At 34.6% G+C, this 23,582-nt stretch overlaps 10 protein-coding genes across 10 annotated transcripts; 6 read left to right on the top strand and 4 right to left on the bottom strand.

The window, feature by feature from the left end:
* Nucleotides 1-387: 387 nt before the first annotated feature.
* PHYBLDRAFT_66459 (hypothetical protein) lies at nt 388-1,005 on the top strand (the record flags this gene model as incomplete). The annotated part of the gene is made up of 1 exon (XM_018441646.1): nt 388-1,005. One exon carries the CDS (start codon nt 388-390, stop codon nt 1,003-1,005), a length of 618 nt encoding a protein of 205 aa, XP_018289283.1.
* A 4,476-nt stretch (nt 1,006-5,481) lies between these two features.
* PHYBLDRAFT_170619 (hypothetical protein) lies at nt 5,482-6,998 on the top strand (the record flags this gene model as incomplete). Its single annotated transcript, XM_018436385.1, has 6 exons — nt 5,482-5,620; nt 5,853-5,959; nt 6,008-6,195; nt 6,276-6,557; nt 6,640-6,771; nt 6,818-6,998. The coding sequence occupies 6 exons, from the start codon at nt 5,482-5,484 to the stop codon at nt 6,996-6,998; spliced, it is 1,029 nt and encodes a 342-aa protein (XP_018289282.1).
* Nucleotides 6,999-8,029: 1,031 nt separating this feature from the next.
* Nucleotides 8,030-9,033, bottom strand: PHYBLDRAFT_187730 (hypothetical protein). Its single transcript, XM_018439418.1, has 3 exons — nt 9,002-9,033; nt 8,284-8,566; nt 8,030-8,176 (listed from the first exon to the last, which is right to left on the bottom strand). The coding sequence occupies exons 1-3, from the start codon at nt 9,019-9,021 to the stop codon at nt 8,153-8,155; spliced, it is 327 nt and encodes a 108-aa protein (XP_018289281.1). The 5' UTR covers nt 9,022-9,033; the 3' UTR covers nt 8,030-8,152.
* A 699-nt stretch (nt 9,034-9,732) lies between these two features.
* PHYBLDRAFT_182185 (hypothetical protein) lies at nt 9,733-10,583 on the top strand (the record flags this gene model as incomplete). Its single annotated transcript, XM_018438584.1, has 3 exons — nt 9,733-9,895; nt 10,008-10,095; nt 10,322-10,583. The coding sequence occupies 3 exons, from the start codon at nt 9,733-9,735 to the stop codon at nt 10,365-10,367; spliced, it is 297 nt and encodes a 98-aa protein (XP_018289280.1). The 3' UTR covers nt 10,368-10,583.
* Nucleotides 10,584-12,138: 1,555 nt separating this feature from the next.
* PHYBLDRAFT_92150 (hypothetical protein) lies at nt 12,139-13,038 on the top strand (the record flags this gene model as incomplete). Its single annotated transcript, XM_018443783.1, has 2 exons — nt 12,139-12,621; nt 12,697-13,038. Coding segments are annotated over 2 exons (825 nt in total), but the record flags the coding sequence as incomplete, so codon positions are not given.
* Nucleotides 13,039-13,519: 481 nt separating this feature from the next.
* PHYBLDRAFT_170616 (hypothetical protein) lies at nt 13,520-14,687 on the bottom strand (the record flags this gene model as incomplete). Its single annotated transcript, XM_018436384.1, has 4 exons — nt 13,520-13,594; nt 13,676-13,691; nt 13,782-14,153; nt 14,281-14,687. The coding sequence occupies 4 exons, from the start codon at nt 14,685-14,687 to the stop codon at nt 13,520-13,522; spliced, it is 870 nt and encodes a 289-aa protein (XP_018289278.1).
* A 698-nt stretch (nt 14,688-15,385) lies between these two features.
* PHYBLDRAFT_147742 (hypothetical protein) lies at nt 15,386-15,949 on the bottom strand (the record flags this gene model as incomplete). The annotated part of the gene is made up of 2 exons (XM_018431939.1): nt 15,386-15,739; nt 15,923-15,949. 2 exons carry the CDS (start codon nt 15,947-15,949, stop codon nt 15,386-15,388), a joined length of 381 nt encoding a protein of 126 aa, XP_018289277.1.
* Nucleotides 15,950-17,127: 1,178 nt separating this feature from the next.
* On the top strand, nt 17,128-18,501 carry PHYBLDRAFT_134809 (hypothetical protein). The gene is made up of 5 exons (XM_018429676.1): nt 17,128-17,268; nt 17,398-17,469; nt 17,542-17,646; nt 17,951-18,178; nt 18,281-18,501. Exons 1-4 carry the CDS (start codon nt 17,179-17,181, stop codon nt 18,056-18,058), a joined length of 375 nt encoding a protein of 124 aa, XP_018289276.1. The 5' UTR covers nt 17,128-17,178; the 3' UTR covers nt 18,059-18,178; nt 18,281-18,501.
* Nucleotides 18,502-18,777: 276 nt separating this feature from the next.
* Nucleotides 18,778-20,798, bottom strand: PHYBLDRAFT_134804 (hypothetical protein). Its single transcript, XM_018429675.1, has 3 exons — nt 19,654-20,798; nt 19,414-19,529; nt 18,778-19,302 (listed from the first exon to the last, which is right to left on the bottom strand). Exons 1-3 carry the CDS (start codon nt 20,692-20,694, stop codon nt 19,104-19,106), a joined length of 1,356 nt encoding a protein of 451 aa, XP_018289275.1. The 5' UTR covers nt 20,695-20,798; the 3' UTR covers nt 18,778-19,103.
* Nucleotides 20,799-22,197: 1,399 nt separating this feature from the next.
* PHYBLDRAFT_104330 (GATA-type zinc finger transcription factor) lies at nt 22,198-22,356 on the top strand (the record flags this gene model as incomplete). The annotated part of the gene is made up of 1 exon (XM_018427836.1): nt 22,198-22,356. A coding segment is annotated over one exon (159 nt), but the record flags the coding sequence as incomplete, so codon positions are not given.
* Between the last annotated feature and the right edge of the window lie 1,226 nt (nt 22,357-23,582).

Raw genomic sequence — 23,582 nt, 5'->3', positions numbered from 1 at the left:
CGGCAATGTCTGTATAGCAGGGACAAACAACCCACATATAGGGTCCAAATACGTGCGCAAGTGATTGCCAATGAAAAGCAAGATTCAATCAAAGGTCATATCATGAGACTAATTTTAGCAAACTATCAAGTCAAAGTTTGAGGAGGACAGAATCAGTCAAGCAGGAAGCCAATATCAGACTGGTTCTAAAACGCAAAAAGAAAAAGTGGATGTTTATATATATATATATGTAAAGGAAAAAATTAGAAAAAAAAAGAACAAAAAAAAGAACAAAAAAAAAAGAACAAAAAAAAAAGAACAAAAAAAAAAGAACAAAAAAAAAGAACAAAAAAAAAAGAACAAAAAAAGAAATTATCAAAGGTGGAATGAGAGGACAGTAACAAAAATATGCAAAGTCTACTGATGCTCACCAATACAATCAACCAAGAAAATCAAGCATTTTGCACGGTGTTCAAGCTACTTGGTGGCCGGTCTCTGACTCACATTAAGAAAATTATATACCCCCGTTCCTACAAAAAATCATGGAAATTCAATCCAGTAGTAAATCTTTCCCGCAAGAAAATTGTGTGTAGCACTATATCCCGCCTCAAGTATTCAAGTGATCAAGTCAATTGTATCAAGCTATCAAAAATGCACCATCAAATTATACAACCCAGGAGCTTACCATTTCATGGGTCGGCCAAAAGCACTTCAAGAATCTCCACTGGGTCAACAATTTCTTCAAATATGAATTTTATACATTGGTCAAAGGCCGTAGTTTCATACATAAAAAAAAAGGTTTTGGCGATCCCCGAATGGATTTTGCAGACAATTCTGTGGCACCAGTATATCTATTACAGGCCTCCATCAGCAAGCAAGAAAATATTTCGGAAGGAACTACGGAAACACAATAGCAACAATATAGCTATTCAAAGGAATCCTGCTCTTGGTGTTTTCTCTGAAAAACAACACAAAGCAAAACTGAACCCATTTCAGTTGGGCGTCACAAAAATATTACGCTGTTAATTAGAGTATCAAATATCTTAGAACTAATAATATATATATTTCGCAGTTGTATAGTATAGGGTCCAGTGCCTTGTTCAAGTCCAGGAAGGGGGGGTCCATTGTCCAGTCCAATATCCATTCCAATATTTTGTAAAAGAAAAAAAAGAAAAAAAAAGAAAAAAAAAAGAAAAAAAAAGAAAAAAAAAATATCAAAAACACAAAGCAAAAACAATGTCAAAAACAAAAACAAAAACAATGCATTCGTTAACGAAGCGTCTCTGTATCCACTCAAACTGGAGGGTACTGCTTTCCAAAATCTTTGTTGTCTCAAATCACAATGTGTCCTTTACAAAGTTTCTCTTGGGTCAAGACTGAAGGTGTCCTTTTAAAAAGTCTCTCTCGACTTAAATCGGAATATGTTCTTTCCAAAATATCTCTCCACTCAAGTCAAAAGGCGCTCTTTCCAAAGTCTCTCTTCACTCAAATCTGGAGGTGTTCTTTCACAAACTCTCTCTTTACTAAAGTCTGAAGGCGCTTTTTCCAAAGTCTCTCTTCATTCAAGACTGAAGGTGTCCTTTCACAAACTCTCTCTTAGCTCAAATCTGAAGTTGGTCTTTAACAAATTCTTTCAATCCAAATCGGAAGGTGTCCCTTTACCAAGCATCCCTCCGCTCAAATCTAAAGGCGTTTTTTTACAAACTCTCTCTCTCAACTCAAATCGGAAGGTTCTCTTTCATAAAACCTTTCTCAGCTTAAATCGGAAGGTGTTCTTTTACCAAGTAACTCTCCACTCAAGTTATATGACACTCTTTACAAAGGCTCTCCTGTCACATATCTTCAGGTGTCCTTTTACAAGATCTTTCTAATCAAAGCGGAAGATGTCATTTTACAAAATCTATCTCGGCTAAAAAAATAAGGCGTTTTCTAATAAAGCCTCTCTGGGTTCATATCAGAAAGTGGTTTTTTTCCAAAGTCTCTCTTCACCAAATCTGAAGATTACTTTTCTCAAACTCTCTCTCAAATCAAATCTAAAGACGTCCTTTAACAAAGTCACTCTCAGTATATATGACCATGAACATTATACAAATCATATCAAGTCAATACAAATCAACCCAAATCAATTGAAGACAAGACATATCAAGACACATCATGTCTATTAAAAAAATATCAAAACAGATTATACTATACAATTGAATAGAATAGAATATTTCATCAAATCAAATGAAGAAAAGCAAATCATAAAAAATATAAAAAAAAAATCAAAAAAAAAGATCAAAAAATCAAATCAAAAAACAAGAAAATCAAAAATCAAAAAAGAATCAATGGAATGGACTGGCGTTGGACCCCCTCTCCTCTGGATCTGGACAAGGCACGAAGAAGAAATGTAATAGCCAGTAAAATATGGTGCTGACCTGCGACAGCATACACTGGGATTTGGACCATCCCAGCTAATATATTTATATTTAGAGTAGATCAAATTTTCAAATTATTGATTTTATTTTTGTGAATAAATTATCAAGTTCTTTGATATCCAAGCTAAACTACTTTACTTCCAATTAAATTACATAGTTAACGTCAATAGAAATCTATTTTATATATTAATTTTATAATAATAGAAATTAATTTTGTACTCTGTATTCATTAAATACATCTTTGCTATATTTTAACTAATTTCTTGGATCTTTACTTATAACCAGCATTCATATATTGTTTTAAATACACACGCACACACATAAGAGATGTCTATTCTCTCATTGATCTAAAGCTGTTTTCTTTTTTTCAAATTGAAAGTATCAATCAAATTAACCATTTCTGCATATAATAATTTATTTTGAGCTTTATCAGGCTTGTCTATATAAAAGTAATAAAATTAAATTGTCTGAAATAATTGGTTATCTACTTCAACATATACTATGAGATGTGAATGATATATTAGAGCTGCAAACTTATGGCTAAAGATATATAGTGTCTATTGGTAAGTACTACTTTTCAAAATAATTTTCAAGTGCTAAGCTTTACGCTCATACAAGATAATCTTCGCAAATCAGTCAAAGAATATTATCAATAGGAAATGGTAAAGAGAAAAATTCACTGTCGTTACCTATTATAATTGTTGTATTTGTTATATAATGCTATAATAAACCCTTTAAAATAAAAATATAACTAGTATTTGTATACTTATTAATGTAAGCATTACAGAGATTGTATTCATTCAATCCACCGAGTATTTCCCAAGGATATATATATTGAATAAGATATAAAATTAGCATTATTTTATCAAACACTACTTTTAATTCTTTGAATAGGGTAAAGTATTGCTGCACTAAAACTTAAACCCTATTTTTTAGATATCTACCTTCTGTAGCCTATAAAGAAATTCGATACGTCTTACGTTTAACAAAAAAAAAATGTTAGTTATATAGGCATGCCTACGAATTGAGGTAGCTCAATACTTTATATTTTGTCTTTAGTAGCCAAAACAGAGATATTAAGCTCAATGAAACCACTTATAATAAATACAACACAGATTTAATATTGTATACATGTATGAGAATAAAATATAAAAAGTGGAAATCCTTATTATTTTATTAAAGTTCAAAGAATCTATTCTGTTCTATGTTTCAGTATGTATATTACAAAGTCACAAAAAGAAGTATTAACTTTATTTATTTTCGATATTACATTGATTAATATATATTTATATACTATTCAAAATGAGTAAATTTATATAAAACAAGGCAAGATGGTCTTAGGCACACAAATTTTTAGCGGTATACCACATGCATTTTGCGGTTGGTTTTTCTACTGGACGATCCATGTGAAACTTCAAACGCCAATCACCAGGGGCATACGGAGCTGCCTGTGTCAAGTTTACCAAGAGTCCAAGAAAACAGAGAGTAGAGAAGATTTGAACCATAGGAGAGCGCATGATGTAAAGTTTAAGAATGAATTGATGTTTTTGATTAATATGAATTGAATGATATTTTGGATCTTTTTCTTACATTATATATACTTTTTTTGAAATGGCTTGGTGAATACATATGGCTGAGAAATATAACTGTTTCTGAATAATTGCTCAAGCTATTTGCTTTTGGTATAGAAAATGTGTTTTCCTAAGCCTTTTTACAAGCTCTCACAATAGTCAGGTTTGTATAAGCCCAACCCAAATTGGTATATTGTACAAGACTTACACAAACCACTTATTCAGCTTTCATCCCAAAGAAACAACAACAAAGTAAAATTCTTATTTTTTTATATAATATACAATTATATATCTACAGAAGTATATATTGCCCAATTTATTAATTGCATATTGAAAAGAATCTACATTTTCTGTTTGCTGTTTAATTGAATCATTCTACTCTTATTTTTATCTTTACTTATTCCCAGTAGCTTATTTCTTTCATAAATCGAAATACATGTGCTTCTCAGCTAAAATCTGTAATTTTTTAGTGCAATATAACTATCACTTTATGCTGAATTTCTGAGTATTCTTGTATAGCTAGATGGCTTTACATAAACCTTTATACAAAAACGATTACACAAATACATAAAAATAAATGAATAGTTATATGATTCTGCTTCTCTTATGGCGTACAAAAAACATGAGATCGGGGATAGAAAAGGGTAAATGAGGAAGACAATGCAAATGTGCAAAAAAAAACACCCTTTTAAAGTATCTCCAGCAGCAACATTTCTGAAAACATTATAATGTAGCTGGTACAGGTGCTCTTAGGGTTGAGCGATGTCTGTTTTCTTCATTGCAAGTTTTTGCAATACAATTAAAAAAAAAAACTCTCGTTGTTACCACATCAGGCGAGGAAAGAAGATTCGTCAAGGAATGCGATTCTAGTGAACGCGCCAAGTCGTATAAGCAATGACAGGCACCATTACAGATTACATATCAAACGTATCTAATTGATTTTGAATAAGGTATATCATAAAAGAAGAAGAAGAAGAAAAACCATTTACCACCCTTACATTCCATTCCAGTATATGCCAAGCTAATATAATATTCTACACTCAGGTTTAGGAGGGGCAGAAAAGGGAAACCTTACAAGCAGCCTGGCAGGACAGCATGAAAGTATACAACATCACTCTTCTTGCCAAATGTAAAAACACAAGAAAATTCTCTTGGCGAAAAATTAACTCTTTTCATAAAAAAAAATTCAAAAAATAATGACCTGGAAGATTATTTTTTGATGTGCTAACAGTCAAGGTATGACTTACAAAATAAAATTATCTTCACCCATACCAGCTTTATATATTTGATTATTATTTTTTGAAACATTTAACAAATATCAAAGTTTGACCAACCCAAAAAAAAATCAAAGATGTATGTAATCATAAAACACTAATTATGAGTGACGTTGCTTACTTCTAAGCTGTCCAGACTTTCCAGGCTGTCCTGCCAGACTTGCTGTAAGGTTTCACTTTTTTTTTCTTATTCAACCAAATCCCAATTCTTACGTATTTTCCTTACCTCTAAACAAAGATATGTTTGAAAAAGTTAAAAACAGTCATATTTACGAAGACTGGGTCAAGACTGCACACCTTCTCGATCCAGTATTTGATTATATATCTTTTGTAGACCTTGCCAACGTAGATAAAGATTTGACAAATGTTTCATATCTCAGTATCATGAACCATCTTATTTTTTAAGTCAGATTCCTTAGACCATTCGGACAACTTGAAAATGCTACCATCTTATTACTAAATATCCATGCAACAGTGATGCTATACACGCACTTAACGTATTAATGCAAGTATCTTCGACAAAAGTCATACAAACAATATTGGCTACTTTGAACAGAAGCGTGGACGACCGGAAACAAGATTCAATTGACTTTATACCAAATATTGGCAAGAGAGGAGAGAAAGCGAATTCACAGAAAGCATTAGGAATCAAAGGTTACAGGTAGTCGAGAAATTGAATGCGGATACATCCGAGAAAATAACTTCCGTGTCAAAAAAGGTGATTGTTAGACTTATAAATAACACTCTAGTTAACTAACACTAAAAGCTGATTGTTAGATATGTGTCAGCTCAGCTTCTTCTGCATCATTCTCATCACAGCCACCAATACGCGTATCAATTTCATCAACCACAATTCCACCCAAGAAAAGAATCATCGCCCAAAAACACGAACGATATTGGTAATAAGAAATTTCTGGCTAATATTATCCATGCTGTAAATGGTATCTGTGATGAGTAAGTATCACTATTATCACTCTTATTATGTTGATCACTATCAATTATTTTATAATCGCTCTTTATATATATCAAATTAGATTACCTGATGATCTAGTTATCTCTATTGATGACAAGGGTATTAACAAGCTTGTTAAAAGCTACCTCGGCGAACAACGTTTTCAATCTCTTGAATCCAACACTGGCTTACCAGAGCACTCGCTGACACCACCTTGCCAGAAGCTATTGGACTTGATAAATAATGCACCTCCAAGTCCAGTGGTGATCCGAAAGATTATCAGAAAGTCGACGCTTGGTGATGAGATTTTTAATTTTATTGTGCACTCTGACCTGAATTTTGCAGAGACGACCATAACCCACTTGTACGTATAACATGTTGTTATATAGATAGAATACAATACAGATAAATTGTCAGGCAATTTACTTTTTTTGTTTTTTGTTTAGTTTGAACTTGATGATGAGTCCTTGTAATCCATTGGTACATCAGACCCTGGAACGAACGGCAGCCACATTTACCACGGTTACAATAATCAATAACCTCTTTTTTGCCAATAATGATATTATTAATCTTGCATGGTGCGTAATATATATATATTTGTATATATTTGAAATTCTTATTAAGTATTCAAAAAAAAAAAGTGATTCTGCTCGGTAGGTTCGAAAAAGAAGTATGGACAGCCGGCAATACAAAATGGGATGGCGTAGCACTTGCTGTTAAGGATAAAACAGTAGCACCAGTCCTAATTGAGTTCTCTGGGGGGTATTATGTCCAACAGCACGGCAAAGAAGGAGAAGGACGATGAAGAAAAGTCGATCAAAAAGATAATCGATTTAATCAAGTACACCGAAGCTCTAGATATTGTAGACTATCCGATTCCACAACATTATCTACGGCTCTTTGGTAAAGTGCTTTGAAAGATGATTTCGATATAATATAATAATGACTAAAGAAGTTGATTTTATACATTATAGACAAAAAGATCTTCTTTGAAGCTATCTATCTAACAAAAGAAGGAACTTATGTAAAGAAAGTACATTTTTGTGTTACTTGTCCGCCTACTTGTGAGGAACTGAAAGCTTTTGCACAAAAGATACCGCAGATGATACAGTGGAAAGAAGCCATTGTATCATAGACAAGATCAATTATTAATGCAAAATCTTGAAAAAATAGAGAAAATCTGTGAGAGGGTTACTTATTAAAGAAAGTCCAAAAAAAGAGTATTTTTAAAAAAAAACATATATGTGTATATAATATCTATATAACTAATAAACTTGGTTGACTCTCGTTAAGTTATTGGATACATACATAGCATAGGAGGTATAGAAAATCATATAATCAAATAAGAAAAGAAAAAAAAAGGTCAAGGATCTATCAATACTTTATTAGCTTTGGTATAGAATAAATTGAAATGACCTCAACTAGACAAGAATGGAAAATCAACCTGTTGTATCTTTTTTATTTATTTATATATTCTTGGGCGTGCACATCAACCTCTCTCTCCCTACCTTAAATAATTACATATTTATTCACATATATTTCTATTATATCAATCCTACCCCCTTCTATGACCCTCTCTTTGATATACACTAAATACCCTTTATGGTTAATATTAATTACATTCCTTTTTTGGGTACGAATTTTTTTTTAAAGAAACGCTTAATAGTAAACATATATCAAATGGTGCATATATAATACCCTTACAAATTCACATCTACCAGCACTAATATTGACACCCTAATAACATAAACCTTCAAACAGTTATAGCTCCACAGAAACTCACTCACACAACTTTTAAAGGATTTGAAGGATCCTTTTTTTTCTGTTCTTCTTTTTAACCTCTAACAAAAAAAGTATCTTGTTTTTGCTTTATTTTACAGCCTTATCAAAAAAAATATGAAACGGCCAAAAGAAAAATTAGGACAAAATTTTCTTGTTGAGTTTCTTTCGATATGCGATTTAGATGTTGGAGGGGTAAAGCATCTACGAAAAAAAAAGTAGTGTAAGAATAATTGATCATTAAGAGAAATCGCAATCACGACAAACCATGTCGCAGCACCATAAACCAACATAAAAAAAATAAAACTTACGATGCGGACGCTGGCGCCAAAGACCTTGGGGGGCAAGTTCTTGCGGAAGCGGGCCTTGACAACACCGTTGGAACCGTGGGTACGGGCAATGCGACCCCAGATGACACGGACCTTGGAACCGTTAACCTCACGCTGGGCACGGTAAACGTAGGCAATACGCTTTCCGAGGTAGAACTGAGCGTCCTTGGTGGTCTGGACACCCTCGACCTGGATCAAAGAGGTGTTGGGGTTCTGTGCGCGCTTTGCACGTTCGTAACCGAGGACGCGACCCTTGCTGTACAGACTGTTGCGTTGATTTTTTTTAAAATGATTGTTATAGTCATTATTTAAAAATGATAATCATTGTTGTTATTGTTATTATTGTTAATTTTGGAAATAAGGAGGAATCCGCAATGAATATGTATTTGAGTGTAGGTAAAGGTTGTATATGATTGTTGTAGTGCGAGTTATACAGGTGAGTGTATATATATATATATATATATATTGATATAAAGATAGTAGAAAATAATATATATGTTAGCAAAAATAAAAAATTAAAAAAATGTCATATATTATATATGCTCATATTTAGAGTATTTTTGTGTGTATATATATTTGTGTGGATTTAAAGAAGTCAAAAATCCAAATTGGATTCGATGGATATAAAATCGACAAATGTCAATAATATAGAGCATCTTTATGATCTTTTTCCTAGAGCCAAGGATCGATGGATGCTTACCGAGACGATTGACCAGCCATAATGAACTAATTGGTAAGGGAAGAGGAGGATGGTTACAGGGGCGGCTCAAGACAACCAAAGTAAAGTGGTCCGGTGTATCGTAGCAACCTCAATTGGCCGGGATGCTCTCCGGTGCGATACTAATTCATACTCCGATATCCGGAGTTTTTATTTTTATTTTTATATATATATAGAGGGTGGGGAGTGTAGGGGTGATAAAGAGGAGGAGTATAATGAGAGAGGGAAAAGGGATGTGATATGAGATATGAGGGAAGTGCCTAGTCCGATGATCGCCTATAATTTTATTTTATTTTTATTTTAAATATATATATTTATATATAATGAATATCTCGGGTTTTCCCTATTTGACAGTAAGAATATTGCCTGGCCAATCTTTTATCTTTTTTTTTTTTTTACTATTTCCTTGCTCTCTCTCCCCCAACTTCTCCCACCTTCACTTTAAAGTCTTACTTCCACTCTATTTTCCACTTCAATACCCCCCAAAAAATTAAAAAATTAAATAAAATAAAAAGCTTCCTCGCCTTTACTAGCCTAATATATTCCAGCTGCCCCATTATATAATTAAAAATAATATAAAATATATTATTCAGTTCAATTAAATTCAATTCAATATATAGTATTTTTTTTTAAAAAAAAATATTTAAATAAAAAAAAAAGAAAAAAAAGGAAAAAGGAAAAAAAAAAGGCTATTGAATGGACTCTTTAGAACGATGAGTGTTGACAAGAGAGCTTTCCATGCGTCCGCTCCTGTACCTCCTCCAGTCTACCACACCGATCCTTACTTTGAAATGACAGATCAATCTCCACCACCTCCCGCCTACCGTGCTCATCATCTGAGCCAATATGCCATCCACCCATCTCAACAACCTGATGGTAAAAAACAACAAAAAACAAACAAAAACTAGAATCGACTTTTTATAGTTACCATGACTACTATTCTATAAATATATATATATATATATATACATACATAAAAATGCATTAGTCTACTACTATCAACCTACACCTCCACCTCAATCTGTCTTGGTTCATTCTCGCCCAAAGAAAGGCAATGACGCATGTTGCCTAGGCTGGTAAATAAGACTTTCTCATATATATATTTACATGCGTGTGAAAAGAAAAAGATAAAGAAAGATAGAGAAAGAAAAGATATATAATCTAATATAGCTATATATTTTGTGTGTATATGTACTAACATACTATCTTTTATATGTAACATTTTCTTTATATTACTATATCATGTTCATCTACTGCTTGCAACTTGCACATGAATCATCTATTTTGTGTACACCTATATAGCTTAGCTGCACTCTTATTGTGCTTTGGTATCCAAGAATGCTGTTAATATACTTTACATAATATTTTTGGCTTGTTGTTGTTTGTTGTAGTATTTAAACGTTGATCACCAAATGGAATTATAATATTTTCTCTGTTTTTATATATTTATTTATATTTATATATAATATATTATTGCTATTGCTATTGCTATTACTATTACTACCAATATCATCATCATCATACTATCTACAAAACTGTCAATATATACATTATGCTATACTATATTCAATTGTATTTACTTTTATTATTTTTTTCAATGCAGCATTGACATGATCTTTTTTGGCTTATTACTTCTTTTGGGTTTAATCACTTTGGTGGTGGTGTTGGTGGTGTACACATACCAGTCACGTGGAGATTGATTGGTTAATATCGTTTATTCAATTAAGCATGATGCTTTATTTGTAGATTTTCACAATTATAAAATCATAGAATTACAGAATTACAGAATTATGGTGTAATTTGAATTACAAAGAAATAGAAATATGAATAATATGAATAATAAATAAACCCCCTCTTCTTTTTCTCCTTCCCCCCTTGGTTTAATATCTATTATATTAGCAAGACACAGAGTGATATGTGCTCTTTTATATATATATATATGTAATACGCTTTATTATTCATTTATTTATTTATTTTTATTTATTTTAATATATGTGTGATGTTGCTGTGATTGGCTGGATAAGAATACAGAGCTAAGGTCCTTGAGGAAATGATTTTGATAAGATGATCATGGTCTTTGATTGGACAAACACTACTTCTTATCTTGCTTTGTCTGCCTTATCACTCCTTTATTTTCTCTTTATTTTTATTTCATTTCAACATTTTCTTCTTTCTTTCTTTTCTTTCACTCTTTTTCTTTCACTCTTTTCTTCCTTTTGAAATCTATATAAAAAAATCTTAATCTCAGTTTATCTATTGTCAATTGTCAATAATCACATCTGAATCCCCCTTTTTTATTATTTATTATTATTTTAAATTTTAAATTTTAAATTTTCTTGTCTTTACTTTTATTTATACAGTTGATACAAAAAGATATAGATATTTATATATCATATTATTATTTTATATATATAATATACATACAAAAAAAAAAGCCAGTCCTCCCCCTTCATTTATTTTTATTTTTATTTTATTTTATTTTATTTTTCAATCGAATGTACAGCATCTCAAGCAAATCCAAAGATCAGAAATCCAGTCTTAATTCCAACTATTCATCCTCCTCTTCTTCTTCCTCCTCCTCCTCCTCCAGCTTGGCTGGGAAGGCTTTTGACCCGTTAACCAAGAAAAAGCTGCACATCGATACTAGTTCACTCGATATACCCTTTACAAGGAAACAGAATCAAAATCATCAGGAATTCAATTATCAAAATTCTATTCATGTTCCTTCCAGACGCCCATCCCTTATTCAGCCCCACTCTTTACCCCCTCTCTCCCCTTCTCCAACCTCCTCCACATTTTCCTCCCTCTCCCCAGACCCAAGCCTGCCAATATCACCCCTTGAAAACGCCCCCATATCCATTCCCCACAGTCATCACAATCATCACCACAATCATCATCACACTCCTTATAATCATAATGATCCAAATCAAAGTACAAATCCAAATCCAAATCCAAATCCTCCTCTTCGCTCAAAATCCCATCTCACACGCCGCCCATCTGTCGTTTCACCAAACTCTGCACTGTCCAATAAATCCTGGAACCATATCAAGTCACCCGCAGCCTCTTTCTTAGCCGGCCTACTATTGCCTAGTCCAACCGAAGCCCTAAGACAAGAAGAAGAAGGCGATGAAATCGACGATTATGTGTTGAACAAGATCATCGGATACGGTGCCTTTTCAACCGTCCGCCAAGGATTCTGCATCTCGGATGGCCGTCGGGTGGCAATCAAGGTCATCCAAAGACCGGAACCAGATCACACCAACACGGCCGGCCAATTCGACGGGCTTGAACGCGAATTGGCGATCTGGCAATCCATCGACCACCCTAATCTGGTGTCAATCGAAAAGATTCTCGAGACAGATTATGCTACCTATATCGTGTGTGACTACTGCAGCCAAGGAAACCTATTGAGCCATTTGATCAATCAGCCACCCATGTCGTTACCCGAACAAGAAAACAAGGTACGCGTATGGTTTAGGCAATTGTGTGAAGCTGTGCAGTATCTACACCAGGAGATCAAGGTGTGCCACAAAGACATCAAGCCAGAAAACATTTTGTTGACCGATGACGGATCAATCAAGCTGTGCGACTTTGGGTTGTCTGTGTACCAGACCCCCAGACTTCTCGATCATTCTAATACAGCTAATCACAGAAATAATAATAATAATAATAATAAGTATAATAATTACAGTCAGCCAGAAAATGAGTCAGCCGGTGGCTCTTTACCATATGTCTCCCCTGAACAAATCCTGTCACGCACTCCCTTGACATGCCCTAAAACAGACGTCTGGTCCTTGGGAGTGGTTCTCTATGTGATGATCACCAGACGTCTTCCGTTTAATGATGATTATGAGCCTAGACTTCAACAAAAGATTCTTTTGGGACAATTTGAAATGCCAGAAAACATCTCACCACCACTAAAGGACTTATTTGAACATACACTGTGTGTCAATATTGATAACCGTTATTCGGTCAGCCAAGTGCTTTCTTCTTCTTGGCTACAATCTCCCCAACCAAAACCCATCACAAATAACAGCAACAATAACAATAAGAATTTATTTAAATGAATGAATAAAGGAATAAATAAAGAATTATATTAAGATATGATGTGTATGTATGTATATACTAGAGTAAAATAGGATAAAATCATTAGTATTATTATTTCTATAGTCTTGATCATTATAATCATCAGCATCATCGTCGTCAGCATCAGCATCAGCATCATCATCATTGTCGTCAGCGTCTTTGTCGTCATCATCATAATTAAGCTCAAGGAAGGTTAGATTATTAAGAAAAGAATAGGCAAAAAAATAATAATAAAGTCTGTTCTTCTCTGCGTCTGTTTTGTTTTGTTTTGTTTGTATTCTCTTGTGGTAGATTATCTCCAAGGTCATTCATCATTTAATAGACCATCATAACCATCTAAAATATGGATTTGTATTCAACAGCCAAGAATTGTTGGTATTTTGAACAATTGATTTATTTATTTATATATAAAACTTACATGCACAAACGCCTTCCATGTAACATGCTAGTACGATACCCGCTCCGACTTGTGATACCGGATGTATAAACCTAAGCGGAACAAAGACGTTTAAGCATCACTTTTTTTTTTTTTTTAGTTTCTTTAAAATATTAATAAAGACCTATATGTACATAGGTCTTGGTCTTTCTTTTATTTAAACATATACACTTATTAACATATACGTATATATGTATGTATTAGTGTGTATGTACACTTGTACTTTGTGTATTTTCTTACCGAGTAAAGAACGCAAGCATGTAAAAGATTTGCCAATGATGCAGATGTAGACCAACTCTGTTCCTGTATGGACTCAAGGTTTGAATTTGCTCTGCTTGTGCTGCTTGCTGTGCTTCTGCGTCTGCTTGTGCTTGTGCTTCTGCTGATTCGGGTGAAGCAGGATCTCGTTCAATATCAGGTTTTGTATTTAACTTGATACTCTTTTTGAACAATCGGGTCCTAACCCAGTTTTGGTTGTTTTCCTTTATCATCATTAACCCAACAGCAAATAAAAACAAGGGAATCAACAATGAACAGACATAGTAAGCCACAAAGGGGTTTGCTAAGGTTGTTGCATAGTAGATGTGGAAAGCAGCAAAGGCCAGGATGATACTACACCATATTATATTACATTATATGTATTATTATTATTTTTCTTTTATTAAAGACCTAAACATCTATACCCACCCACCCAAAAAAAAAGAAAGAAAAAGATAGATGGATAGAATGGAATACTTACACAACGGCCGTTATAAATACAGCCCACATTCCAAATGGCCAACTCTTTATATTCGGTAAGGAAGTCTTGGTAAAAGATAATTCGGCAATAAGGGCATACCCAAACAGAGCTGGATAAAAGGCAACCACTGTGACCCAGCTAAAGGCCTTTGAATAGTTCCCAAATACGAACAACAGGGTCCCGTACGAAAGTCCATTGATCAGATCACTCCAATGCCTGGCCATTGATTTGTAATTCGTTTCCCATCTGTAGCGAGCAGCGATGAGACGGTATATTGGATAGGGTACCAGCAAGAATGACAGCATGAAATAGAGGTAGACCAGAGGATTGAAAGAGAATAGGCTCGTCTCACTTGCTGTGACAGGATCAGTGAACCCCAGAACTGTACCTGATCCATCAGAATTCATGTTGACCAATTAATGATGATAATGAAAATTATTATTACTATTAGTATTATTTATAAGAAAGAAAAGAAAAAGAGTAAAAGAGTAAAAGAATTGAAATCAAATATCAAAATATTATTATTAAAAACCCTTTTATATATATATATAATACAGTACAGTACAGTACAGATCAAGGTTGTGCTGTATTTTAATACACCCAAAAAAATTCCCCCTTGTATGCTTCTTCCCACTTTTCTTCAAATATTGAAATTCAATGTTCTTCACCAATCGGGTCGCGTTTACTATTTCCTTTACTAACAAAATTCTCCTTTCTCTTTGTGGTATACACATCACGACCAAACTATAGTTTCTTCTTGCCAACCACAACTCTCAAGCAAGTAAAGTAAATGTCCAAAAATAAATTATTATTTTTCTAAAAAAAATAAAAAAAAAAAAGAGAGAAAAGCAAGAAAAAGAACCCAGCATTTGTGTGGACACAACATTGACAAGTTTGAACACTTGTCCGGTCGTATAACCCTTTCTTCAAATCAGACGCATACACAGACAAACAAACAAACAAACAAAGGACATCGATACTAACAATATTAATTTAAATAAAGATATATGTTTTATTTAAGCTTTTATACCTACTAATACTAATATCAGTCAAAAAAAACATTTCTTTTGCTTGAATGACTAGAATTGTAGTTAAATAATGCATGTCATTCTCGTGGTGTAAAAGAAGTTTTGTGATGTAGCAGGACCAATACACGGGCTGCATTGTGTTCTGGTACAGACAGGACTAGATTTGATCTTTTGGCAGACAGAGGACATTGTATTTGGGTTGGTGGCAGAACACCATAGAGGCGGCGGTATCTTGGTTGCTTGAAAGGAGCGCGTAGTGATGTGGGGCAGTAAAATCGTCGAGATGTGAGTGGTTTACAGACACGTTCAAAGGATAGTCGTTTATGGCGGTTTATGAATCGATTCTCGAGAGTCAATAGGTCGTCACTCTCACAGCCATGTTGCTGCTTATATTTAGCCAGTTCAAGGCGTGTCTTTAACCTATGTAGTAACTATAGATATAGATATAATATGAAATATATATATATAAATTTTATTTTTACATATATATATGGGAATTGATATTCAGTAATTAATTTTTCTATCCAATTCAATTCAATTCAATTCAATTCAGCTCAATTCAGTTCAATATAATACAAAGTTTAATATAGCTGGCTTGCCTCAAGTGTATCGACAGAAGGGTGGCAAACGAATGAATTCATATTTGAAATGTAATTTCTAACGTATCTTTAATAACATAAAATGTGGTAAAAATGAGATAGGAATCAAGCAGTGTAAAGAAGAAGAAGAAAAAGAATGATAATGAGGATAACGGTTATGTTGATGAAGAAAAAGGATAATGTAATGGGGATAGATGATGAAGATGATGATGATGATGATGATGAAATGAAGGAATGGAATGGTAGTCTAGAAGGATAGTGCGTGTGTGTTTTTTTTTTAAAAAAAAAAGGTTGGAAAATTAAATACAAGAAAATTGACTTTATTTCTCTCAACTTATCCAAAAAATAACATTCTCCCCTTCTTTGATTTTACATTCATATACTATACATGTATGTATATATTTTATGAGTATTATTGTGATGACAATAATTGCTATACATCTATACAGAAAGGACTCTTGATGATGTAGCGATGAGTAGTATTGCCTTTAACGATAATCGTTAGTCAACATTTGGGAATATATTTATCAATAGGTTTTATTTCAACCCTCTTTATCTTTAACACAATATTTACTATTTATCCAAGGCACATTTACAACATTTATATCTATTTCAAAAGGATCTATAGTCTTGCTTCTTCTTTGCTTAACCACTCTTTTACTCAATCATTAATAACAAGGGTACTACCCTCACAGTATACCTGTAGACCGTTTTACGTCGAGGCGTGCGTATAGGCCGTAAATATGAATACAAGAAAGTTTATTCTAGTTAGACTTTATTCTTGTTCTTTGTTCTTTAGAGGTTTAATTGTTCAATCTACTGCTATTTCTTATTCCTTATTTAAGAATATATATCATAGGCACATAGTCAATCATTAACAAAAATAAAATCCTTATTACTACTACTGATAGTAAAAGTAGCAGTAGTAATTCTCAAGTAATAAATAAGAATAAAATAAATAAATGGTATTTATTTTTAAAAAAAAATGCAATATACCTTTTTACAATACCACAATATATGGCAACCAAAAATCCTCCTATAGTCACTGTTACACACCAATATAATAAAATTCATACAAAAGACAGAAATGTACATCTTTGTACCTTTAATAGCACAATTCTCTCTCAATTTTTTTTTATTTTTGTGACTGGGGGACTACCACCTCTCTCTCTCACACACACACACACATTTTTTTTTTTTTAATATTTCCCATTTTTTCCCTTCTTTCTTTACTCTTCTTTGTCTTCCTCTTCTCTTCACTTATCTTTATCATGGCTGATTTCAACGCTGTTGCCAAGGCATTTGTCGACTTTTACTACGAGACCTTTGACCGTAACAGACAGGAGCTCACCCCTCTCTACGTAAATAAACCCATTTCTCTATACTTGCTCCTTTTTTCTTACTTTAAGAAAAAACAATAATAATATAAATGTCATAAATATAATATCTTGTGCTTATTTGTATATTTATTTATTTATTTTAACGCGTAGAGAGAGAACTCCATGCTTACCTTTGAGGGACAGCAGACCGTTGGTGCCGCTGCCATCACTGAAAAGTTGGTGGTAAGTATAGATGATATGTGTTTTGCTTGACAGATTTCATATCTTAATTACCTTGGGCTTTCTCTATTACAGAACCTTCCTTTCCAGAAGGTTGGCCACCGTATCAGCACCACTGATGCCCAGCCCGCTGATTTCGAGCGTGGTTCCATCCTGGTTTCCGTGACTGGTTTGTTGTTGGTAAGATTTTGATCCTCTTTTATAACACACACAAATATATATTATATTATATTATATTATATGATATTATAATATTTTATATTGTATTATTTTTAATCCTGTAATGAAATCAAAATCAATATTATATATAATGACCTTAAAACCTACCCCCACCAACAAACCTAAAAATTATAATTATAATTATAATTATAATAGTAATAGTAAATATTAGATGGGTTGGGTTATTGAAAGTTTTATAATTTGATAAAGTCTCTAAAAATATCTTGTGTATTAAATACTTCTTTATCTTATAAAATCTATGTAGATTGATGAGGAACAGAACCCCCAGATGTTCAGTCAGACTTTCCACTTGATCCCCGAGGGTGGCTCTTACTGGGTATTCAACGACATCTTCCGTCTCAACTACGCCTAAAAAAAAAAGAGAGAAAAAACAAAAAGAAAAAGATATCTATATTATATATCTAAATATCTATATATCTATATATATATAAAAAATAAATATAAAAACAAGAACAAGAACAGGAAGATGAAGGTGAAAATTAAGATGAAAGAAAAGGCAGAATGTTTTTCAATATACATACACTGATCTACGATTGATTCACGTATTTTATGTTATTGCATATTTCAACATGAGATGGAGGAGACGTGTAATGATTCTTTTCTTCTAAAGACCAAATTTATAGTTAAAATAGATAGGCTTTGTGTATATACTCTGTCTTGATATCGTCTATCACCGTAAGCTCTCCGAATTGGTTTTTTTGAATTTTAATCCCAAAGTCGCTTTCATCTAAAATCTGTGTGTGTGTGTGTGTTTTATGAAATACAATATTGGTTCTTGACCAACGTTCTCCAATCAGATTGAGTAAAGAGACCATAAGGAACTGAAAAAGACATAACCAATGAATTTATATATACATGTCTTTATTGTTTATGCTCTCTACTACTATTACTATTACTAGTACTACTTCTATTTCTTATCAGCCTTTCGCCTTTATAAATTTTCCGGTTTGAATTGGCGTGTTGCAAAGCTTGAGACCAATTTGGTTGGTAAGTTCAACATATCGAGAATTATTGATTGCCTCTGATTGTTAGATAGCTTACTGTATAATTGCAGGAATATGTGCATATGTTGTTTAAAGGGTTAATGATAGAATTCATTTTATTCTGGTTATTGTTTTATATGTTTTTTTTGTGGGAGGTAAAGGTGATGTATGAAAAGGAAAATTGTACGAAAAAAAGGGGATAAGGTTGGGAGGGACAGGAAGATAAGAGATTTTGGTAGTGAACCTTGTGTGTGTGTAAAGTGTATATGTGAAGTGTGAATTGTAAAGTGTGTATCAAATGTGTTGAGAAGAAAATGAAGATAAAGAGAAGAAAATAATATAATAGTGATATATATATATATATATAAAACAAAAGAAAGATCCCATCCTATATATATATATTTAATATACATATTACAATTCATCCTTTACTGGCTTGGCTTGCTTGTCAAAGGCAGCAAGGATGTTCTGACGAATGGTAAAATCGTCAAGCTTAGCAGGAGTAATAGTGTTGGACTTTGTGATCTTTTGAAGACGAGTCTTCTCAGTCTGGATAAAGGCATCACCCTGCTTGACGGCCTTGGCCATAATCTTGGAGTAGTATGAAGCATATCTACAATACAAACACACGCACGCAATGACAATAGTTAATTAATTAATTAATTAAATCAATAAATGCATATATAAACTCCCAAAAGAACTTATTTTCTTTTTATATACTTACTTGTCATTCAATTCCTTGGCCAATTCAACAGCTTCCTTAAAGACACGCTCACGAATATCTTTGGAAGCACCAGTGAACTCAATAGCCAAAGCATCCATAGCACCAATACGACCAGCCTATTATTATAAATATTGTTAATGTTATTATTAATACAATTTGTAATCAATCAATCAATCAATCAATCAATTGAATTATTCCCCTTTTTGTCAATTACATCTATATATATATTTAAATGCTTACCTCGGGCTCAAGTCCGCCTCCAACAGTACGGCGGGTTCCACAATGCTTGTTAAGGTAATCAACAAATCCAGCCTCGGTGCGGGGACCTTCATAAGCAATAGGCTCAGTAGCGCCTGCTGGGAAGAACTTGATGGTAGGGAAACCAGAAATGTCAAACTCGGCACCAATGTCCTTCTCAACATCAGCATCAATCTTTGCGACTCGGCAGTTGGGCTCGTTGGCAAAGATAGTGGCAACCTTTTCGTAGATAGGAGCCAGAGTCTTGCAGTGACCACACCACGAAGCATAAAACTCAACCAACACGTTCTTCTTGGGGTCCAAGGCAACCGAATGGAAGTTCTTGGTGGTCAGGACAGTAACCTCGGACTTGGTAGACTTGATCTTGGGGCGAAGGCCGGTCTTGTCCCGTACAAAGCTAGACAGGCCAGCAAGATCACGGGCACCACGGTAATCCTCAACACCTTCGGGAGAAGTGACGCCCTTGGGGAACCACTTTAGGGTCGGGAATCCCTGGACACCAAACTTGGCTCCCAAATCACGGTGGTTGTCTGCATCTACCTTGGCAATAATAACCTCGTCGTCGGCGTGAGCAAATGCCTCGCCGAGCTGTTCGTAGATAGGAGCCAGAGTCTTGCAGTGGCCACACCAGGGAGCATAGAACTCGACAAGAGCAGGCTTGGATCCATCAATGGCAGACGCAAAGTTGTCCTGGGTCAGGACAGAAACAGAGCCTTCCTTTGTCACGGTTGCCTTTGCAACAGGGGCGGTTTTGTCACGAAGGTAGGTGAGGACGTCTTGGGGCGAGTTGAATTCCTTGAGTTGGGCAAATGCCTCGTTGACGTGTCCGGCAATCTTCTGGGGGGTAGTCGATTTGATTTCATTCAGAGCTGTGTGCAAGTGGACCTGAACTTTGTTTGCATCGAGTCCCTTTGCATTGTCGACAAGGTTGAGAGCAATGTTGCCTCCATTGAGGTGGTCGTAACCCAAAAAGGCCACGTTGACCAAGAGCAACACTACGAATACGTTGCGGAAGAATCCCATGAATAGAAAAAAAGAGGCCTTTTTTTTTTAACTCCTTGTTTTTTCTCTTAAAGAAGAAAAAATTGAAGAAGATTAAGAAGAAGAAGAAATTAAGGTACACTTTCAACCTCTTTAAAAACTAAAAAAATAAATAAATAAATAAATAATTAATTAATAATATAAAAAAACATAGGGGAACTAAAATAAGGTAATATAAAAATGGCCAACGCGCCGCTCGCAACCCACCAAATCAACGGCCAACAAGTGTTTAAAGCTTCCTACTCCGACCATGCAGGTTAATTCTTTAATTGATTCTTCATAGTGTGACATCACTGTAGATCGGCCAAAGCTCAATAAACTGGAAGGCTCAAGTAAAGATTGGATAGACACAATCGTAAATATTATATATCCAGACAATGAAATGATCGTAAATTAGCCATAAATTATGACGAGATATATTAAATATGTGGGGAAAAAATAAAATAAAAAAAAAGAGAACAAAAGCCAAAAGTAACATGACAATTTCTTTTTTTAATTTAGAGACAATAAAATCCTAATGATTGTAACAGCAGCAGCAGCAGCAGCAGCAGCAGCGGTTTTTTTTTATGTATTCAATAGACAATGGCCATTTTAGGAAAGTGTTTTTCTGAAATATAACTATATCTAGTAGGTAGCTGCACACACACACACACACACACAGACACACATACTCCACATACACCCTACGCACACTCTCTTTCACACAGACACATACTACGCACAAGCACAGATATACATTCACACAATGGCACACACTATATATATATATATACACAAACATACAAACATACATACATACATATATACACACATCTCCTTATATATATTTCTACAAAAGCTTGCCTTTCACACAGTGACAAAAAGGAATAAGAATAAGAAAAAGAAAAAAAGACTGTGACTTAATTTACGGTTACCGACACTGTCTATAGTCTTTTTTATTTATTTATTTATTTATTTATTTATTTATTATTATTTTATTTTATTTTATATTTTTTTAACACACGTGGATGTAATGAAAAAATACAATTGTTAAACCTTGTAGCAACTCACCATCCCATGACCGACACCCTCAATAAAGACAATGGCATTCAGAGCCATGGTCTAGATCTTGACAAGGACGTTCGGCCTCAAAAAAAGAAAGAGGTCTTGACAAACGAAGTATCAGCAACCGTATGCGCAAATTGTAATACAACAACAACCCCGTTGTGGAGAAGAGCACCCAATGGAGATACGATCTGTAATGCTTGCGGTCTTTACCTAAAGGCTCGAAATACACTTCGACCCCCAACCCTAAAACGAAACCACGCTCCAAAACAACCCCCGGTAACAACCAACACATTAGCAGCAGGCGATGAAGCAACAGCTGGTCAATGTGGTGGTACTTCGCGTGGGTCCTGCCCCGGAGGAGGCCAATGCAATGGAACCGGAGGATCGTCTTCTTGTGCTGGATGCCCAGCATTTAACCAGCACCAGGCAAATAAACAAGCCTTGATATGCGCCAATTGTCGCACCACAACAACACCCCTGTGGAGAAGAGACGAAGCAGGTAATACGATCTGCAATGCTTGCGGATTGTATTACAAACTACACAATGTCCATCGGCCAGTGAGCATGAAACGAAGCGTGATTAAACGGAGAAAAAGAATCATGGTGGCCGGACATGGCAGCGACGATAACGATGAGGAAGACGACGACGACAACGACGGCAACGACAACGATGGCAACGACGAACCTCCACACCAACGCAACCGTATATCACCAATAATTCTTAATTCACCTGAACTAGAAGATATTCACCCCATAACCCCGATTCATGACAAAAGAGAGAGAAAGACTGCAAAGCGTCACCGAGGAACAAAGCGCCTGCCGGTTCAGGAAAACTCAATACCGGTGCCAGCCATCGAAGATTATATCATCCCAAGACGTACACAATTCACTCGAGATAGAGAACCCTCTACTCGATTTTTATTCAACCATCAACAAATCATGCACCCAAGCCCACAACATCCTCATCAACACTCTCTTCAACCGCCGCCACCGCCACCGCCGCCGCCACCACAACAACAAAAACGCTCTTTTCTTCGTCCATACTCCCCACAACCTTGGAACTCAAGCAGTAACCACAATCACAACCACCACAATAACAATATCATTAACATTAACAGCAGCAGTAGTAGCAGCAGCAGCAGCAGCAACAGCAGTAGCATCATTAACAGTAGCAATAGCAATAACAATAGCAATAACAATAACAGTATCAATATCAACAAAAACAGCCCATTGTCATTACCACCTATTTCATCCGATCGTTCATTCCCCCGATTCGATCCTTTATCAGATTATCGACAATCAAGTAGTACTTCCTCCCCTCCATCTCAATCGATTTCGACAATTACGGCTCCTGTGCTTCCACCCATTCTCATTCCGCCAATCCGAGATGAAGGCGTTCTCCCAGAATGGGACAGAGCAATGGAACGACTGGTGCGAGTACGGAACCACGTCGATCCATCTCACCTACCTGCACTTTCACGCATCGCCCGATCTCTTAAGGCACTTGCAGAAGAAGCAGAAAAGATCGTTTTCCCACCTCCTACAGTCCAACATCAATTATGATCATTTTTTTCTTTTCTTTTTCATTTCTTATAGGAATAAGCAACAATAACAGCAGAGAAAGAGAATAATAATAATAATAATAATAATAATAATAATAATAATAATAATAATAGCGACAACCATACACACTGCACACTATATACACATACAAATTCCATCACTACTATCATTATCTCCATTACTACCACTGCTATTGTTATTTTCTTTACTTCAATTACTTCCTTTACTTCCTTTACTTCCATTATTACCATTACTACTAT

This window comes from Phycomyces blakesleeanus (assembly GCF_001638985.1).
Source record: "Phycomyces blakesleeanus NRRL 1555(-) unplaced genomic scaffold PHYBLscaffold_16, whole genome shotgun sequence".
Classification (NCBI taxonomy): domain Eukaryota; kingdom Fungi; phylum Mucoromycota; class Mucoromycetes; order Mucorales; family Phycomycetaceae; genus Phycomyces; species Phycomyces blakesleeanus.
Note: the sequence above shows the minus strand (reverse complement) of the source record. Positions and strands in the feature narration are given on the sequence as shown.

Coding starts and splice junctions, on each gene's coding strand:
- PHYBLDRAFT_134809 (XM_018429676.1), top strand. CDS start 17,179: ATGGCTGATTTCAACGCTGTTGCCAAGGCATTTGTCGACTTTTACTAC. Junction 17,269..17,397: donor AGGAGCTCACCCCTCTCTAC/GTAAATAAACCC, acceptor TTTAACGCGTAG/AGAGAGAACTCCATGCTTAC. Junction 17,470..17,541: donor CCATCACTGAAAAGTTGGTG/GTAAGTATAGAT, acceptor TCTCTATTACAG/AACCTTCCTTTCCAGAAGGT.
- PHYBLDRAFT_187730 (XM_018439418.1), bottom strand. CDS start 9,021: ATGGCTGGTCAATCGTCTCG. Junction 8,567..9,001: donor ATGGCTGGTCAATCGTCTCG/GTAAGCATCCAT, acceptor TCAACGCAACAG/TCTGTACAGCAAGGGTCGCG. Junction 8,177..8,283: donor TTGGCGCCAGCGTCCGCATC/GTAAGTTTTATT, acceptor TTTTTTTCGTAG/ATGCTTTACCCCTCCAACAT.
- PHYBLDRAFT_134804 (XM_018429675.1), bottom strand. CDS start 20,694: ATGGGATTCTTCCGCAACGTATTCGTAGTGTTGCTCTTGGTCAACGTG. Junction 19,530..19,653: donor GAGGCGGACTTGAGCCCGAG/GTAAGCATTTAA, acceptor TTATAATAATAG/GCTGGTCGTATTGGTGCTAT. Junction 19,303..19,413: donor GCCAAGGAATTGAATGACAA/GTAAGTATATAA, acceptor TTTGTATTGTAG/ATATGCTTCATACTACTCCA.